The 20,145-nt window shown below is 40.7% G+C and overlaps 2 protein-coding genes across 4 annotated transcripts in view; one reads left to right on the top strand and one right to left on the bottom strand.

Annotated features, from left to right (window-relative positions):
* The first annotated feature begins 32 nt into the window (after positions 1-32).
* Positions 33-4,729, top strand: slc25a19 (solute carrier family 25 member 19). Its single transcript, XM_034712112.1, has 7 exons — positions 33-171; positions 1,124-1,284; positions 1,543-1,698; positions 1,888-2,058; positions 2,407-2,587; positions 3,711-3,841; positions 3,917-4,729. The coding sequence occupies exons 2-7, from the start codon at positions 1,153-1,155 to the stop codon at positions 4,130-4,132; spliced, it is 987 nt and encodes a 328-aa protein (XP_034568003.1). The 5' UTR covers positions 33-171; positions 1,124-1,152; the 3' UTR covers positions 4,133-4,729.
* A 1,807-nt stretch (positions 4,730-6,536) lies between these two features.
* The window catches only part of pitpnc1a (phosphatidylinositol transfer protein cytoplasmic 1a), a 60,898-nt gene continuing 47,289 nt past the window's right edge, over positions 6,537-20,145 (bottom strand). For all 3 annotated transcript variants that reach the window (XM_034710609.1, XM_034710608.1, XM_034710610.1), the window contains exons 5-9: positions 16,557-16,628; positions 14,036-14,131; positions 10,330-10,485; positions 9,561-9,624; positions 6,537-7,827 (exon numbers count right to left, since the gene is read on the bottom strand). In XM_034710609.1, the coding sequence (XP_034566500.1) occupies positions 7,517-7,827; positions 9,561-9,624; positions 10,330-10,485; positions 14,036-14,131; positions 16,557-16,628 (699 nt within the window). In that variant the 3' untranslated portion in view covers positions 6,537-7,516. The remainder of the gene's footprint in view (positions 7,828-9,560; positions 9,625-10,329; positions 10,486-14,035; positions 14,132-16,556; positions 16,629-20,145) is intronic.

Below are 20,145 nucleotides of genomic sequence, written 5' to 3' on the forward strand. Positions count from 1 at the left end.
TTCCGATTATTCTCTTATCACAAAAAATTGCGGGGTCTTTCAGACCCGGAAGCATTTAGCAGTTATTTTGGGCGTGTTAAAGAGAGCTGCTGTTGCACTGCTAATGTTGTGTGGTACATTGTGTTCAGTACTGCTGCAGTAGTTGTCTCTATGAAGGATTTATATAATACGGTAAGTGTCTTTGCATGGGTACAGAGTATGAAACTGCAATGTGTTGTTGTTAGCTATTAGCCTAGCTAACCCCAAGGTCCCACTGCATGCCCTCTATATGTAACTGTTATTATTCTGATGTGCATGCCTTCCTGTTGTTGGTCTTCCATCCTTTCAATCCGTTAACATTATGTTAAAGATGTGATAATATTTTTTTACAGACATCCTCATATTTATAGAGAATCTGATGGAAATACATGATGTAATCATTGTAGTTTAATGTACTACAACTTAAAAGACAATCTGAACTACCACAGGGTAAATCTTGAATGCTTCTGCTTGTTTACAGAGAATGGAAGCACTTGAAGCACACTTGTACAAACTTTAGATCATCATATGTTCATAACTTTATGACAACTGCCTCATTAACAAGGCTTTGTAAAAATGCTACACCAACTAAGGGCATTTACTTCACTGAATCTGCAAAGGAGAATTTGAATCCACCTCTCATACAATATTGGGAAACGAGACTGTATGATGTTTTCATTTACTGTTTTAGTGATCTTATTTCTCAAGAAAGCTCAAACCATTCTGAGTTTTTGCACTCTTTACTGCACATTAAAATACTCTTGCCAGTTTCACAAAAAATCATATATTATTATAGAATGAAGAATGATACTACATCACAAGTTATCTCTTTGCACTTACGTCAAATCACACTGCTTACACAATCTGGTTTCCTCCTCAGTATTTTAGAATTTCCTTACGTCAATAGCCTGACGATGAAAACCTGCTTTCAGCTGAGAACATTCAGATTTTGGAAAAGACACAAGCAAATTGTGACCTATGATCTAGGGTCTATTTGTATTTGATATGAATGTCTTTTTGAAACAATTTCCTTTCAACATGGACAAAAAAAAGAAAAAAAGAAAAAAGCACTACTGATGTAAGTTTTCCTAATTTCTCTCTGCAGCATTGAAAGAACTCTGAGGCTGTGGAGACATGGTGGGCTATGTCCCTGGGGCTAAGGGTAATGCCCTTGCCCCAGAGGAGGCTGCCCTGGCTGGGTCAGCTGCGGGGATGGTTACCCGAGCCCTCATCAGCCCTTTTGATGTGCTTAAAATCAGATTCCAGGTACGGATGTGTTTTTGCTATTATCCAAGCGTTCTAAATCATAGTATAGGAGATATGGTATGGTGAGATATGCATCAGACGATGTGTAGGAATGAATTATTCAATCATTTGCATTTGCATGAATGAAATAAAGTAGAATTAAATCGCATCTATCATCAGTCCTTTGTTTTGCGTCCACACTGATTGGATATTGTCATAGAAATCTCTATGCTGCTCAAGGTGTTTGCTTCTGGTGATCATTATCTCTCATCCCTACAGCTGCAGATTGAGCGCGTATCAACAAAGACGCCTGAGGGGAAGTATCGGGGATTATTTCAGGCATCTCGCTGCATTCATTCAGAGGAGGGACTCTCTGCTTTCTGGAAGGGCCACATCCCTGCACAGCTGCTCTCCATCTGCTTTGGTGCTGTCCAGGTACGGCCTGTTAGCTACCAATTTCACATTTCAACAAGTCAACTTTTAAGTCATGAAACCTGAGACTGACCTAATTGTGTGTGTGTGTGTGTGTGTGTGTGTGTGTGTGTGTGTGTGTGTGTGTGTGTGTGTGTGTGTGTGTGTGTGTGTGTGTGTGTGTGTGTGTGTGTGTGTGTGTGTGCTCTGTAGTTTGCCACTTTTGAGGTTCTGACTGAGGTGGTGCACACGACGACGCCATACGACAGCCAGACAGCAGGAGTTCACTTTGTGTGCGGCGGTCTGTCTGCCTGCTCTGCCACGGTCGTCTGCCAGCCTCTGGACACTCTGCGGACACGCTTTGCTGCTCAGGGAGAACCAAAGGTGAGACCTGCCAAAGATGATGCACTGCAGCTGTTAGCTGTCAAGATAAATTTTGGTAGCAGCCAAAAGGCTTTTCATATGTACAGTTTTTGCTGCTTAATTTTATTGGAGGCAGGAGGAATATATATGATTACAGCTGATTCTGTTTTCTTCCTGAGCACTGGAATGCTTGCAGCTTTTCCCCAAACTTGGCTGCATTCTTTTTCTGCATTGTCTTTGAAAATCTTCCCCCTCAGATACATCCAATGTGGTTACAAATGATATTTATTTTTCCTTTACTAACAGTGGATAGAGTGACTGTCAAAGTCATAAAAGGACATGTTTTCACATCTGCACTTGTCTTCTTAGATATACAGGAACCTGCGCCATGCCGTGTCCACGATGTGCCGCTCGGAGGGAGTGTTCACATTTTACCGCGGTCTGTCTCCCACTCTGCTGGCCGTGTTTCCTTATGCTGGGCTGCAGTTCTTCACCTACAACGTCTTTAAAAAACTTTTGGCTCCACCAGCCGAGGCCAGGAAGTCTGGAGGTCAGTGAAGATATTACACTACATTACACACACGTACAACATATCTCAATACTCACGGTTTGGATTATATCCAGGTTTTTAGTCACAAGGCTTTCACCTAGTGGTTGCACCTACACTGAAAACATAACCTGTCACCGTTTGTGTGGTGCATGAGTGTGTATCTGTACTATATGCTCATAAAGGGTTGGTGTTTTATGAGTCTCAGAAACAACAAACGGAGGTTTGCTTTTAGGATTATCAATCAATCAATCAATCAATCAATCAATCAATCAATCAAGCAATCAATCAATCAATCAATCAATCAATCAATCAATCAATCAACCAACCTTTATTTATACTTGAGAGGTCATTATATCTTTAGTTTTAATCTGCATCAGCACAGTGCTATGAAACTAAACCAGTGAAATGTTCTTGAAGTAACATCTGTTGACTCTGAGGTTAAGTGACAAACAATAAAAAACTGATTGTTGTTACAAACAACCACCTGTAGTGGCAAAGTGAACTCCTACATGGTCATTAGGATCCCAAAGTGAAAGTTCTGTCTAATACAGAGATGGAAGCAGCCTGTTGCACCTCTGATGGTGCCATCAGGACTGCTGCAGAGTCATCAGCCAGGAGCCACCCACTATTGATGTTTCACTCCCTTAAAGTTAGGGTTGGTAGTCACGGAAAACTAGCATGAATTTGAATGTAGCATTTCCTCAGGACTCCGTCTAACAGTTGTAGAGCTGGCTTTGTGGCATTCAAAGCTTACCCTTTATGATGCTGTCACTTATGTGAAGCAGTGAAGTTAGTTACAGAGTAGATATTTGACAGGAAGGAGGAGAGATCTTTCTTATAATCAAACTTAAAACTACTGTTATTACTGCTGCATCCCAAAATGTCACACCTCTGAACATACTTCAGAGTAAAGCAAGAAGTTTTGTCTCTCCTTTTTCTGCAAGTCTGAATCAGGATTAAAGCGGCAGTGAAACTTCACACCATGTCAGCTTTTAGAAGCAATCTGTGGTTCACTAGCTGCTGAACTGTAGGGGGTATAGCTCATGGATCATCTGTGATCTGTTACGACTATTAAATATCAAGTATTAAAATGTTTGAACTCTTTCTATTTGCCCCCTTTAAGGAAACTTGAGAAGTCTGATCTGTGGCAGTGGAGCTGGAGTGATCAGTAAAACAATCACATATCCCTTCGACCTCTTCAAGAAGAGGCTGCAGGTGGGCGGCTTCGAGGCAGCCAGAGCTCGCTTTGGACAGGTAAGCCCTTCCACCACATGTCATGTTCTCAGACTTCATACTTCATACTTCATATCTCCTGTCTCTCCCGTGCAGGTGCGGCGTTACAGAGGTCTGCTGGATTGCATGCTGCAGATAGCCAAAGAGGAGGGTCTCCGAGGGTTCTTCAAAGGCCTCTCGCCGAGCCTTGTGAAGGCCGCACTTTCGACAGGCTTCACCTTTTTCTGGTATGAAGTTTTTCTTGATGTCATAAGTAACCTCAAAGAGCGACAGAGAACAAAGTACGTCATCGACGACACGGAGAGGAGATAACGAAGGAAAGGAAAATCACATGAAAGCACTCATCAGAAACAGACTTCTACTTTTATCTTTTATTTCACTTGTGCTTCACAAACATATCAACCTGGTCAATGTTCAATGTTGGTTTGTTTACATACAATGATGGAAAATATGACCTCATTTTTATTGTTAATGTGCTTTCATTACACCATGTGTTGTTGCATTGAATGTTTGTAAGAAGAATTTAATATTTTAACCCTTGGGTTTTAAGGTTTATGGTTGCTTGCTTTTGAGGGATAAATGTATTCACAACATTTTATGTCCATGCTGAACTTTGCACATTTGAAGCTCAGATTTCACAGATTTGAGTTGCAATTGTTGGCTCACATTTCATCAAATAGAAAAATTAGCTTTGTCCGTATAAAGACAAGCGTTATATTTATTTTATCATACATCGCAAAGGCTAACAGGATGCAGCTTACTACAGGACACATGCACTGCAGACTTAGAGTAAGTTTGTCCTGCTGAGTGAACTCTTGTAAAAGAGGCTGTGGCTGTGCCAACGTGTCTGTCCAACACTTTAAACTTCAGGTCATTGTTTTTTAAAATAAAGTGTTTTCTAAAGACTGACTCCTGTGTGCTCCTTTGACAAGAAGATACTCACACGGATGAGTTACAGCAGCTCATGAATGAATGCTGCCATGTGTGAATGCTTTAAAAAGGTTGTGCTTATTTTTCTGCAAACTTTGAGTGTACAGAAGAATTTCAGGGATGAATGAATGTATTCACTTTTTTCTTCTTATGGCGTTAACATGGATCTGGCAGCAGCATCTTATGACTTCTTAAGGACCAGAAACCCTGAGTTAATGACTTGTTTCTTGACTTGCAAATTTTGTCCAAGAACCGCTGAGAAAAAGTCTCCAGTGCAGCAGTATGAATTGTTGAAGTACAATTTTTGCTTTAAATGTCCTATTTTAAAGCTATGAGGAACTTTCTCTTTGTGTCGGTTTTGATGCCCCCTGTAGACAAAGTGATACCTCTTTGCTGATTTTGTCCTGTACATGTGCACTCACGTTGAATATTTGCTGTTGAAAAAGTAAAAAGAATGGCTCTTACTATAACGTGCTGTCAATGTTTGGTCTGACATCTATCCCCTCACAGTAGTGACAGGTGTTAAAACTTAGGGAATAGGAATTGTCCATGTTGCAAGTGTTTCTGTTTGCTTTCTAAACTCATAAAGACACATTGTTGGAGCCATGAAGGATTTGAGTGTTTATAGTATCTTATTTTGAGGTTTAGGGTAATTTATTGTTTATATATCTTTTATGGTGTTATTTTTGTTGTTTATTTACGATATGATTTATTGTGGGGTCAGTTAATTAGGTTATTTATGGGTCATGTGTTAGGGGCCGCTGATATTCTGTTCATTTAGGCCACCTGTTTTCTTTTGTTTGGAGGTAAAGAGAGAGGGTGAGCTGGGTTTCTGTACTTTTTGTTGACCGCTATTTTCCCTATTTTCTTTTGGTCACTTTATCATGAGTTGATTATCCTTTTTCATTAATAAAAGGCTAAACTTACTTTTTTGTACATCAGTGATTTTTGCTTTTAGCGCGTCAAACACTTAAAATACAAGGCCCAACCTCAGCCTCTTAGCGGCTTTTGGATCTTTGTAGTCACTAGTCGCTACACACATTATTGTTGAACCTGCTAAGATTGAAAAAGTGCAGCTGAGACTGGGGCTTGTGTTTGTGACGAATATTACAAAAAATCGAAATCAAAGTCTACGAAAAGCTTTTCTGTTTGTTTATAAACGACTCAGAATAATAAAATACTAAAAAGATCTAAATAAACAATTATGATGATGATGCACAAAAAACATTCAAACCCACTCACCCTCTTTGTCTGCCACACAACTGAACAGGACACACCCATGAGCCCATGAAGTCAACCATAAAAGGAAATAATCATGTCAAACAATCAACACAAGAAAAACACACATAATGGTTCCTACAATTGTTTATGTAAGTCAATTTCACGCCACGCCAAAAGCTCCTTACTGTGGCTTTAAGAGCCTTTCATGTTTTTTTTTTCCTTCTTATTTTTCTACAACAGTTACCCAGGAAATAATTTTCCAGAGTGAGCCCAGTCTTTGCCCCTCATTGATTAACATACATGCAAAAAAGAAGAAAAGTTCATGTTTGGGTGATGATATTTTTCTGAAAAATTAGGACATAACACATCTGAAATCCTGTCTCTATTAAATGTTAAATAAGTAATATGTGTCCAGTTAGCACCCTGGATCTTAAATAAATATTAGTGAATGTATCCGTTTCCTTAGATCTCAAGTTTATTAGCTCAGACTAGCTTAGAAATAGCGTTGACTGTTTGCGATTAAATCCATCCTAAAAACTGATATTTACAAAGAGTACTCACACAATTATATTTACAACAATATTTAATTTAATCATTTACAGAATACAAAATCCATCAAGAATAACTCAGAAATAAACAGTTAACTCTCTAAAGCAGCCACATCAACGTACCACGACCTGTCTGTGACATCTTAATTTAAACACATCAAGAAGGCAAAGATAAAGAAAACACTTTTTTTATCCACAATTATTTCCAAAGCAGTCTTTGGAGTTAAGTCATGCAGTTACAGAAGTCATCTACAGACAGTGTGGCTGACAGAAATCACTACAACTAACACTTAAAGAAGATGAGAAGTCCACTTAAATACATAAAAGGCAATTTTATAGCAGCATTGTCACTGGATATGATGTTTTTAAAGCAGATATTTTCAGCGGTTAAATCAAGTACATACAGTATATACAAGAACACACAATCACCTGACACCTGACCGTGATCGCCTCGATACTTAACTGATACAGTGGCCCACAAGAATCTGTCAAAAAGTCCCAACCACAGAAATACTGCAGATACAAGAAGCTGAAGATAACAAAGCGAGAGGCTCTGATGTTTAAAGGTAAAGCAGAAGTCAAAGTAAAGTCTGTACATGTTTTTGTGCAGTGAATGAATCCTGTCAACACACCCTGAGCTTGGATTTAAAGTAAGGTGATGCTCTGGACTTTTTAAGGGAATGTATGCTACTCTCAATCTAATTTGACTCCGTTGTGTTTGATGCGTGATCCTAGCTGTCAGAGAGGAAGTTTGAGCCTCTGCCTGCTTTAGTTGGACTCTTATTTGGACTTAACCCTCGCAGAGTTTTGAGTTCAGGCTACCTGTGCGCACCTGTTCAGGCAGTCTGAGAGCTTTTGCTGTCGTCTGTAGAGGCTGGGGTCACCAGGACAGTGAAAGGTCTCCTTCACTTCAGCTGGTTGAGGGGGGCATTGTGGGATGTGCTGGGCAGGCATCCTCTACTGGAGGGGAGGTTCACCAGGGTCTGAACCTTGGCTCTCATTCGGGCTGCGGACTGGAGTTCCAGGAGAAAAAGCTTGGTAGTTTGAAGAGGGAATCTCTGCGGCCTGGGTCTGGCAAGGTTAAGGTCTCCGGGGCTGACTTCTTCCGGGGACGCTCCTTTGGCACGGAGAGGAACTCGGGTGCTTCTGTGGAGAGGGGGGTGGACGGGGCACTGTTGGGGCCGCTGCGGGTGCAAGATGGCAGCGGGGTCTCCGTGATGGAGATGGTTGGGGGGAACGTGCCGATCTTCAGGTTGGTAGCTTCTTGTGTGGCTCGCTCGTACTCTCTGACTTCCTCCATGGTCATGTCTGTTAGGATGGAGATGATGGAGAGATCAGAACTGCAGTCTGCAGCAGATTAAGTAAACTCCTGCATTCTCATGTTTGCTTTTAAACCAGAAGTATCATCAGCTTTTTTAAACACACAACATCATAGTTCCACAGTTTTCACGCTTCAATGACGAGGTTTCATTTTGTGATCATTATATGACTCCTGTGGAGAAAAAACTGTGAATCTGTTCAGCCAAATGTTCAAATGTGTCTGGTTCTCCTGCCTTATGTTGCTTAATCTGACACTGACCCAGTGTTTTATTTTAGTTTGTTTTTTATTTAACCTTTATTTAACCAGGTTAGTCATTAAGAACAAATTCTTATTTCCAGTGACTACCTGGAAAAAGGCACAGCCTTTTGGGGGGTAAAGGGTCAGGGATAACAGTAATGATAAAAACAAACACAGGGGTAAAAACTTAAAAGACAAGTTAAACATGACAGGACAGGACAGAGCAAATAACGAACAGTGTCAGCAGAAGTCCAGGATTAAAAATGATTAAAAGCAGGTGCAGGTGTGTTTAAGGGAGTCCATGAGAGAGTTCCTGAAGGCTGATTTTGAGATGTAGGGGACCAGTTTTAAAGTTTTCTGAAAATTGTTCCAGTCTGTGGGCACAGCAGACCGAAATGACGACTGACCGATGACTGAATGTGTTTTGGGGATTTTCAGCAGGATAAGGTTGGCTGAGCGTGTGTTGTAAGTGGCAGGTGCAGATTGTAACAGGCTACATAGATACAGAGGTGACAGTCCAAGGAGAGTTTTGTATATTAGCATGTACCAGTGTATTTCACGGCGGGCGTGTAAGGATGGCCAGTTTACAGAGGAGTTTAAAGTGCAGTGGGGGGTTCTGAAATGGGCATTTGTGGCAAAACATATGGCAGAGTGATAGAGAGAGTCAAGCTTTTGCAGAGTAGATTAAGAGACAGAATGGTAGATGGTGTCACCAGAATCCAACATGGGAAGAACTGTCATTTTAACCAGGGTGAGTCTAGCAGAGAGAGTGAAGGAAGACCGCATTCTGTACAGAAACCCAATTTTTTAATTGACCTAAGTTTGCAGTTTATCGATATGGGGGAGGAATGATAGTGTGTTGTCCAGCCAAATACCCAGATACTTGATACTAGTGTAAGCGGTATCAAGCATTAAATCCACTTCAAGGTCCTGCTCGTCAGCTACAGAGTCCTCAATAACCTCGCCCCCTCATACCTGACCGACCTCCTCAAACCCCACTTCCCATCTCGCCGCATCTCATCAGATGCTAATCTCCTGTCCCCTAATGCCAAGACCAAGCACCGCACTTTTGGGGTCAGAGCCTTTGCCATCGCTGCCCCAACTCTCTGGAACTTAACTCAAAACTTAGCTGTTCAAAAAAAGCCTACAACACATGACCTCTACTCCCTCCCCATCACTGTTTTTGTATTTTACTTGTTTTATTTTCATTTTTCCCACTTCATGTAAAGCAACTTTTAGTACCAGAAAAGAGCTATACAAGTCCTGTCAATTATTATTAGTTACAAACTACTGTATAGAAGTAATCATTCTTCTCACTGATGGGCTGGTTTGGTCTTAAAGGTCACACAGAGACATCACAAAGTCATCGCAAGAGTGAACTTATGCTCCACCAAACTCCTGTGTACACTGATTTGTCCATAGAGGTCGCTAAAGAAAACCAATGAGTCATGAGCAGCAGCACTGCCATCCTTTATGAACTTACCGATCCACTCATCCACCCAGGCAAAGGCCTGCCTGTGTCCCAACAGCAGAACGTCTCGAATCACCTTAGAAGAATTAGAAAAAAGAGACAAATATGAAGCAAAGGAGGCAAGGTCACAGAGAAGGAGAGATAAAGATAAAGATAAAGAGGTGTGGAAGTGTTCCAGAGGAAACTCAAGGAGAGAGGATGTGAATCACAGAGAGTAACCTCTGATGGCTGAGGAGAGTTTGAAAGGCTTTTAAAGTTGTAAATGTTTCTGTTCACTCCTAGAGGGATGTGATTAATATGAGTCATTGTATGAGTAATAGCTCTGCCATTGTGTGTGTGTGTTTGTGTGTGTGTGTGTGTGTGTGTGTGTGTGTGTGTGTGTGTGTGTGTGTGTGTGTGTGTGTGTGTGTGTGTGTGTGTGTGTGTGTGTGTGTGTGTGCCTCAGGCAAGGAGAGCACAGGGACAGTTCACTCAAGGGACAGATGCGGCACTGGGCTAGGTGAAGGGGATTTGGGGAATAGGAGATATGAAGTTTAAATCGTGCAGCCGAGGTAGAGGGAGGTGATGCAGGGCTTTCTGTAGGGTTTAAAAAGCTAGATATTGCGGAGGGCAATAATGAAACATCCGATTTGGCTCAAGGCCAAGTGGGAATGTGTCATGTGTTATCAGAGCTGCCTCTGCAGCTGACACTGCGAGGTCAAAACGTTTAACTGAGTAAGGAATGGTTTTCTGAAAGGAATCTACCTTCATAGAAATAACATTGTAACTTTTTCACCCTGACCTTGTGTACAAACTGCTCCACACGTGTTTGCAGACCCCAGACTTCGAACTTCACAGTCACAAGTTTGTAGGAGCACATGACGGGGTCCTGGCTGTCCAGCCATCCTTCCTGCAGGATGCCTCGGTTGGTCTTCTTTGACTTAAAATACCGCAGATCCTACAAGGCCAAAGAAAGAAGTAGACAAGATTTATTTAAGCAGAAGGAAATGCTACTTTTAAGATTTGCATGAGCATGAACAATCTTGGAGGATTGGTTATCTGTTCACCTAAGCTTAATTTAAGTCTTGTTTCCTATCACTATCTCTGCACACACATTTCCTCCCCCCTGCCTTAAAGACAGGATCATCTGCATTTATTACAAGCCTCCTGCAGGGGGCAGTCTTCCTGCACAGTGTGAGTTCCTAATCACAATCTGTATGTGCATTAATCACTGCTCCCTATGGACTCATTATGCTGTGGTGCTCATTTGTCTTGGGGTTATGCACTGACTGTGAACGTGTGTGAAGAAAAACACTTAAAGAGGAGGAAAAAGAGGCCTGTTGTGTTTGTCTGTGCATAAAAATATTTTATGTTTCATGGCAGATGAGAGCAGGACAGATGAGTAATGCTAATGAGAGCAAAAACTAACTTTTGATATTTAATTATTTTTTAAATGTCATGCTATCTCATTCATGACGTCTGTTTGTGAACTTGTTTCAGTGGAGTAAATATGCTGATGTTGAAGCTTTCACTGTCTTTCCTTTGTATTTTTTTAAACACCAGTAGTGGCTGGTCCCTAGGGGGCCTCCCCACCATTCCCTCCAAAGAGAAGGACATCCTTCATAAAATAAGATATATATTTTTAAGTTTCAAATATATGTGAGTTTTTAAAAGACCAAGTAAGTATAATATAGCTAGCGAAAAAATAATCTGCATCAAAAATTAAGATGTTCCATCTTAAGTTACTGATTGGTCACAAGTTTTTGGCCTGCAGAAGATTCTTGTGCCCCAGGACTTTATTGACAACAAGCGGCAACCTTCTGTCTAAAAATAGGTCCAATGGGGAAGTGCTAAAAACTGCAGTTCATCGAGGATCCGCTTGAGACTGGCTCCGGAAGTACCAGGAACCACAAAAGATGAGTGTAGTCTGGATAGCTCATGTCTCGATCAGCACACACTGTAGGGGGGGCAATTTTTTTTCTAAGGCGGCAATTTCAAAGACATTGAGATTACAAGCCTTCCAATGAGAGGCACAACTGACTTGATTGACAGGTGGGAACACTGTAGCTGTTGGTGAGGAGGCTCAAAGCCTGCCTCTTGACGTCACAATTGCTCGACAGCAGCAATATGGCTCCTGCCGATGATTGGCCTCAAAACAGCGCTTCAGAAACAGATGGGTGACGTCACGGATACTACGTCCATATTTCCTACAGTCTATGATTGACAAGCGATAGGAGCCTCTTTGGGTGCAGGAAAACTGCACCCCAAAATGTATAACCTACCACTACCCAACAGGCGGCAGCAGAGGGATACATCCCATGAATTGAGACATAAAAAGCAGGGCATTCAGAGTTGTGGTCAAGGGCTATTCTCTGGTGTAGTAAAACAAAGCCAATGCCTGAAGTCAGAGCAGAAAAAAACCCTGCAGTGCTCAGAGTGTCCATTTGGTAAGAAATCCCTATTATGCCAAAATTACAATGGCCTTTTAACATCAGAAAAAACATGTATAAAGCCTGGTTCAACAAAACAATAGTAGTATCACTAGATAATTTAATTCAGGGATATTTTTTTAAAAGACTCAACGATTTTGATTATATGTAAGCTAAGAACTGTGCATAAATATGCTTATTACCCAGCTCTCTTACTGATCTTCTGGTTGTGTAAGATGCTAGACTCTGATGGTCAAACTGGGACTATTTTTTTTACATTGTACAAATAAATCATTTTAGAGCAATAAAATAATCTTTTAATCAATGTTTTTTTTTTGCAAATGTATTTGCATCTTAAGTTAGTAGCCAGGTTACTTGTTCAGTGACAGACTTCTTCACCCGTCTCACGATGAGATATCGCAGGTCTTTTCTTCCTGCAGTGGTCAGACTATATAACCAATAATACGTATATATATATATATATATATATATATATATATATATATATATATATATATATATATATATATATATATATATATATATATGTTGTAAGATATGCTTTTTTTTTTACCTCTTTCATTTTAATTGCTAATAACTTTTTAATAATTGTTACTTTATAGGCTCTATATTTTTTTTGCACTGTCTACTTTGCTGCTGTGACACTTGAATTTCCCCGTTGTGGGACAAGTAAAGGACTATCTTATCTTTTGTAACAAGTGGGATAATGTATGGTTAGCATGTAGTTATAAAAATGAATAGAATCCCTTCAGGGAGGACAAGACCCTGACACGAATCCCAAGTTATACTTTACATAAATAGGGTCGTGGCTGAGTTGACTTACAGTTGTAGCTGTTTGCCAGGAGGTTTGACCTTCGCCTGCCTCATCTCCGCCTCTTTGCCTGTTTCTATTGGTTTAAAGTTTGATTGAGTCAGCATTTCCAATATGATGGCTGCCATCATTGAGCTTCAAAAAACTCTTCACAAACTAATGTTGGACGTCACTGAAAATATGTCCATGATTTTACAGACCATGGTTGCAGCACACAGGCTCTATCTGTGAGAGATCCTGCCTGAGCTCCATTAGTATCTGACCCATGTTTTGGCCATTGTTACTATTGTTAAGGCTGCTTTGCAAATAAAGTGTATTAGCATTATTGTCTTTATTTATCATTTTAAACACAGGACAGTCAGAATGTTTGTTGCCATTTTGGCTCTATATTTGACCTGAGGTACTCTCAGAGTCATGCTGCTTTTGCAGAGAAACACACCTGCTGTAAGTGCTATGATGTGTTTGTTTAAACACCCCGATGACTGTGGATCGTTCATGTATAAATTAATTACACAGGAGCCTTTGTGGTGCATTGACAGGTGTGACTTTCCAAAACCCATCTGTCTTTAAAATCAGACACGTGAGATCCAATTTTAGCTCTGACAGCAGCTCTGTGCTATTTTTAGCTCTGAGAGGAGACCATAAATCCTGGAGGGAGGAGGGTATTCAAATGTGTATGCGTCTTTTCCTGTGTGTGTGTGTGTGTGTGTGTGTATGTGTGTGTGTGTGTGTGTGTGTGTGTGTGTGTGTGTGTGTGTGTGTGTGTGTGTGTGTGTGTGCTTGTGTTTACTTTGAGTGTCAATAATAAAACACTGCAGTGGCATTATGACTCCTTGTGATTATTAATAGCTCAGTTTTTGATCACATCACATCCTGGTGGATGGACAAACACAAACACATACAAATGTCAAATCCCCACAGCGGATGTCCATCTTCTCCCCCACTCCACACACAAAAACACTCATTTCCATCACTTGGAGGAGGCAGATGGCGGGCGGGTGGTCAAAAAATGAACTGAGAAAGATAACACACTTTTCTGTTTATCTGCTCACACACCATCCTTTGTCTCCAGTCCTCATTTGTTGACTTTGCTTCTGTCCTCTCTCTTCTAATCTCTCAGTTTCAGCATTTGTTCCGCCTCCCTCTGTCTCTGCCATGTGTGCATGTGTTCATTTCGTCTGGGCTCCCGACACACAAACATTTGTAAACATAAACATGCTGCAGGTCAGTGACTCTCCTTCCCTCACCTCTGACTCTTTGTAATGACGCTCTGGGATCTCATCATAGGCGATGTCCACTAAACACACCTCTGTTTCCTCCTCTCTGGGCTCGCCTCTGAAGATCTGAGGGAAAAGGGAACAGTTTGGAGAAAATAAATCAATAATGCACTTCAAAGGTTGACAAATGTGGTGGGATGGTGTGAAGGTAGTGAAGGTAAACAACAAAATCTCAGGGAAGTGAAGGTTCAAAAAGCTGAGGGGAGTTGATCATAAAGTACTACCCTGTGGGTTTTTAAGGTACACAGCACAAATGACATTGTCAGCACCTTCCTTCCCTCTGGCTTCACCTTCAGTGAACAAAAGTGAGGATGAACGTGACTCACACAGTCAGGGACACGACGTGTGGTCAGTGATTTGTGCCTGCGTCTGACTCACTGCAGGAATAGCGAGGCAATCTGAGCTTGTTAGCGTCTCTTTTCAGAACAACATGCTCACTCGTGTGTCACAGGGTTAGTCACACTTCCTACATACATCAAGCTTTTATACAGGTGTGTCTGCAAAGGTGGGAAGAAGCAAAGTACAATAACATTGCTACTGTACCTAAGTAGAGCTTTTAGGCATCTATACTTTACTTAAAGTTTAAACTTTTACCTGCAACACTGAAACACAAATATCTGTACTTTCTACTCCTGATGGTTTCAAACCAGGCTTACTATAGGTGCATTTGACCAAGAGTTTCAGGGTCTTTAAGCCCCCAGAACTACTTTCCCCGGACCTAAAAGGTTCCTGTGCCCCCATTGTTGTCTGCCTGTCGACCGCGGGTTGAAGTCCTGGGTAGATTGTGCAAATCAAGCCAGTGATGTCTGGAGGAAAAAAAATGATATTAAATAAAATTTAAAAATCCTTAGAAAAACCTAAACTAGTATGCATTCCCAGGAACTTCCTCTGTGTTTCAACAACTGTGTTAACTCCACAAACACCATAACGTTCAACCGAAAGTCCCAGGACCTTTGAAAAGTACTACCCGCAAAGCAGGGGCTTATCAGGGGGGAGATTATTTACCCCTGAACTAAATTTAGACCCTGGTTCCTCCAGTCGAAACGCACTTCAGGTCCCTAGTTCCGGGGTAAAGTTCCTGCAATGGAAAAACGCCTTACTTTTAACTTCCATGGATTTAAGAGGAATTATGTATTTTAAGTTTGCGACATTGTGCACGGCCTCTCTGGTATGAGTTAAACCTAAATGTATGTGATGATAACACGTAGACAAGACGATGCCTTTGTGTATCCATCAATTTCAATATAACAGAAATGGCTGTTGGAGTCAGAGCAGCGGAACTTCATTCATTCAACAAGTCTGCAAAGTAAAGCAAAGTTAAATGTCCATTATATTAAGTGAAACACAATTGGGAATGTAATTTGAGCTGAGTATATTTTAAGTTTCTTAATCTCTCAGAGAGCTCTGCAAAGAAACAGCTGGATGAAGGAGGAGCAATAAGAGAGCTGAGGGGGAAATAAATGTGACAAAATTGTGGAATGTGTCGTGTGAATCTCCTCTTCTCTCACTTTCAAAACACCCCCACTTGTTACCATCCATTCTTAAAAGTGAAATTAAGACCATCTGTGAAACCATCACAATGGGGTTTGCAACTCCGAAATGCCACCACTAGGTGGAGCTGCAGCCTTTTGTTTTCATTGACAGAATGGATCAAGGATTGCATAACCTTCAGATTTGTATTAAGTGGTACAGAAGGAAGCAGGCAGAGAGTTACTACACACACCAATTTATCAAGGTAATGAAGCTTGTTTTTCATATCATTTTTTTATGATCCTGAAAACAAGATAGTAGGTTGGTCACTTTGATGGCAGACCGTGACATGCCATGCAGCCACGGTCCACAATCATGAGGTGAGTTAAGCCAAATATTAAATTTGTTTTGTGCTCTTGCAGCTCTCGGATCAGAGTTTTGATCATGTGAAGTTAAATTAAGATCTGGTGAAAACAACTGGAAATTACTCCTTATTGACACACAGGAAAATTGAGTACATAAAATGTGTGGATACCTGCCTGCATTGGGCTTCTGTATGGATTACAGTGGGTGTAAAAACTTTGGACTGGAACCGGCCTGCTAAATCGACATGTGCCGGCCCATGCAAGACCTAGGCACCCCTAAAACTGCCCAGTCTTCGAACTAGAGGATTTTAAACACGTACATCAAAGCTTATCCCTCTTATGTTCCTTTATTAAATAGATATTTTAGACAATAAAATGTTTCTAAGGATTAAATGATGCAATAACACTTCATACATTAGAGTTCACCTCTTCTTGTCTGCAGGCTTTGAGGGAGATCAATAATATATAGGAGGACAAAAATGTGGCAGTAAAATAGACAGGTGTGCAACAGGGAGCGGGCAAAGGTGAAGGAAGAAGATTGTGTGATCTAAAAAGAAAAAAAACACATGGAAACTGGAGATACAGGTTACAATCTCATGCTGGGATACCATTATTCTGTCAGAGCCACCAAACCTATTATATCACACTACACTCACGTTATCATTGCTCCCTTTGTTGTCCTCATATTTGCTCTGGATGTGGATGGAAAACTTGGGCAGGAAGGAACACTAGAGGAGACAGAAAAGACAAGATTTACAGCATCTTAAAAATGTTCTGTTATTTACAGCAAGTACATCAACAATCCTCATCTTTCAATCGTGTATTTTTTCCAGAAACTGGTGCTTGTGTGTTGTCTGTATTTTGGTTTCTCTGATTCTTAAGCAAAACAGTCTTTAATGATTTTTCTTGCCTAATAAGCCATTGCATTTGATTTAAATGATGAGACATTTAAATAGACGAATACAGTGATTATTTTGTCAAATGATAATTTGTTGAAAGAACGTGGAAGATTTCTGTCAGCAGGGAATGAGAGGCGTGACGAAGTGTGTGTGTATGTGTGTGTGTGTGTGTGTGTGTGTGTGTGTGTGTGTGTGTGTGTGTGTGTGTTTTATTGCCTAAACCAGATGAGCAATAATGATTCTTCTCTCACTGTTTAAATTTACAACAGCAACGCACATTTGCACATTTTCCTTTTTGTGTGTGTGTGTGTGTGTGTGTTAGGAAGAGAGGGGGGGTGCACTGTAACTGCTCTTATTTCAGACAACAGATGCAGTCTTTTGAGTTCTTCAAATTGAAAGCTTACGGAAAACAACAAACGACAAAAAAACAACTGATTTTCAACAGGAAGAACTTACAGATTCAAGGAAGCCTTAAGCCATGATGCATCCCAAAGGTGTTATGATCTGTATTCCTGTGGTAATCTGTTCAGTTGTTTTTCCAAGATCTCCACTTATAAATAATGGTTTTCTTTTCATAAAGGATCAGTTTATCTTATTATCTCAACGTAACAAGGCTTGTTTTCTCATGAAGACTGGACAAGAAAACAAGCATTGTTATCTCGAGATAATGAGAAAGAAAAATCGACTTCTCTTAAAATACAACTGGAACTAAGCAGTTACAGCTGAAAACCAGCATTATCTCAGGATAACAAGATTTACAAGGGAAGGTCTTTTAATAACAACCGCAAAATACTTGTTATCAAGGAGAGATGGAGTAAATGAAATGTATTGGTGGATGTCCTTCGAGGGATTCATATTTTTCATCGTAAAACACATGTATTCAGTATGTTACTCTTGACTAAAGGCCCATTTTCATTTTGTTTTCTATGAACCTGCAAGACCCTTAATATGTATTTTTTTTACCAGAGAGATGACGCAATCTATGCTCAACCAGTGCACCCTCTGCTCTTCTCTTTACAGCCCCTCCCGCTCCTCATTGAAGCAAACTCATACACACCGAGGTTACCACTGTGTGAGTTCACAGCATAAATCTTATCACACGCAAAAAGAATTAGAAGTCAGTGTCTTTTGAGGTGATTTGTTGAGACAGTCACTGTACTGACACCATTGTTTCACGACGACATAATTGGCTATGCATGCTGTGTGTGTGGTGTGCTCCTGTTTTCCATATCGTGTGGGGACCTTAGATGTGCAGAAACAGTTCGTGCGAGTATGAGTATAGTTACCTCCCTACTAATAATGAGGCAAGTTTATTGTATTTCTGTTTGTGTAACACTTTTGCATCTCTGTGTTGATCCTCTGGGCCCAGATTTTCAAAAACTTCAATCTGGATCAGAATGATCTAGATAGGATTAAATCTCAAAATTGGGTATTTCAAAAGCAGATTACCAAATCCTGATCCTTCAAAAGTGGGATACCGATTTGGTATTCTAATCCTGCCCAGAATCCAGATCAAATGTTGATTTGGGTTTTTTCAAAACTCTAAGGTGGAGATAAGGATAGGTATGATGCTAAAAATCTGGATTATCCTGATCCCACTGGAAAAGTGGATTCAAGGTGGATGTAGAGACATGTAGGACACATGACACATATTTAATCAGTCTTTTATTCAATACTTGCATTAAATACGCTCATGGAAGAACTAGGAGCACAGTTGAACAATTGAATGGGGTGTTGAAAAGGCGCTTTGCATGCCTGAATTACCTACGTGGAGTAGACCCACAGCGAGTATGCAACATAATTCTGGCCTGCATCATGCTTCATAATATCGCTGAAGAACACAAGGCTCCTGAACAAGTGAATGGAACTCATTAGGAGTAAATTAAACATTTGGATGCATATCTGCGAGGATTCTTACGCAGATGTTTGTTTATGGAGATAATAGGAATTGCCACTCCCAATCTACTCTAATCTTCTGCATCATCACCACTAACCATAAGAAAACAGCCCCAATCTTAATCCATCCCATGAGGCAGTGTGACTACACAATCCCCTTTAACTCAGACTGTAAACCCTTGTTTAAGTTAAAGGTTCATCCCTGTTTAAAAAAAACATGATTGCAGATTTAGAAGTAATAGCAGAATCTGTATCAAACTACAGCATATTTTTCAGGCTGCTCTTATATCCTGTAGTTTGCTCAGTGAGATAAAAGTTGCTCATTCGATCTTACATCGGCCTTCATGACCTCACTCAGTCATCCAGATGTTCCTATGTCTGTTCCCTCTCAGGGGAGTGATCGGCCTGCTGCTGATTTTATTTCTGCCTCATTGACGTTTCCTCTCTGCTGCAGACATAAGGTGGGCAGGCTGATGTTCCTCCGACTTCCCAGAGCGAATCATTAGTGCTCTTTTTCAGTGACAGTCAATTCAGGAGCTGCAGGGTTTCTTAATGACTTCAAAGGGAAATTTGCTTGAGAAGTAGATACTGAGTGGTGGATTGGTGCAGCAGGGATACAGGTGAAGTGTCAGACAATTGGTGAATGGAGATTAAGGCCCTGAAGGCGACTGGTAGATTTCATATTTCAACCTTTGCATGTTGAGGAGCTCTGAGTAGAAAATGAGAAAATCTGATTTCAGATGCGGAAGTGGCTGAAATTAAACTCCTTCACAGGGTGTCTGTGTTCGCTCTGAGGAACATGAGGAGCAGGAGGAGGAGGAGGAGGAGGAGGAGGAGGAGGAGCAGAACTGATGCTTCTTTGCATAAATAGAGACATTTGGTCATGTTTCATATCACTTATCATTGCGTTAATGTCAAGCATCAAAATCTGACTTCATGCATATTAACCCTCATTGGGCTCACTGTAAGTATTGCCTGTTTATATTGCACACTGTGCCTAATCCTACTGCATTGTTGCACTAATGATCCCCTTTCACATTTCTGCACACATGTCCACCTCTTGTACATGCTTTGTATACATTCCTTCAGTGGCCATGAGAGCTCACAGCACTACAACTTAAGAAAACACATGCAAAAAGATAAAATACAAGCAAATTAAAAAAACATCTTTATCAATTTGACAATACATGTGCAGCATTTAGAAAACGTGCTGCAAAGACCACAACACAACACATTAGAAAAACACGCTGCAAAGACCATAGCACAACACATTAGAAAAACGCGCTGCAAAGACCACAACACAACACATTAGAAAAATGTGATGCAAAGACAGCAACACAATACATTAGAAAAATGCAATGCAAAGACCACAACACAACACATTACAAAATCGCGCTGTCGCGAGTCACAGGGCTATGAAGGTGCACTCTGTCAGTGGTGTTGGAAAATG

This window comes from Notolabrus celidotus, chromosome 20 (assembly GCF_009762535.1).
Source record: "Notolabrus celidotus isolate fNotCel1 chromosome 20, fNotCel1.pri, whole genome shotgun sequence".
Lineage (NCBI taxonomy): Eukaryota > Metazoa > Chordata > Actinopteri > Labriformes > Labridae > Notolabrus > Notolabrus celidotus.

What these genes read in the sequence shown, in the direction of transcription:
- slc25a19 (XM_034712112.1), top strand. Translation starts at nt 1,153, where the DNA reads ATGGTGGGCTATGTCCCTGGGGCTAAGGGTAATGCCCTTGCCCCAGAG. An exon ending in TGCTTAAAATCAGATTCCAG is followed by an intron (nt 1,285 to 1,542) that starts GTACGGATGTGT and finishes TCATCCCTACAG; the next exon opens with CTGCAGATTGAGCGCGTATC. An exon ending in CGAGGCCAGGAAGTCTGGAG is followed by an intron (nt 2,588 to 3,710) that starts GTCAGTGAAGAT and finishes GCCCCCTTTAAG; the next exon opens with GAAACTTGAGAAGTCTGATC.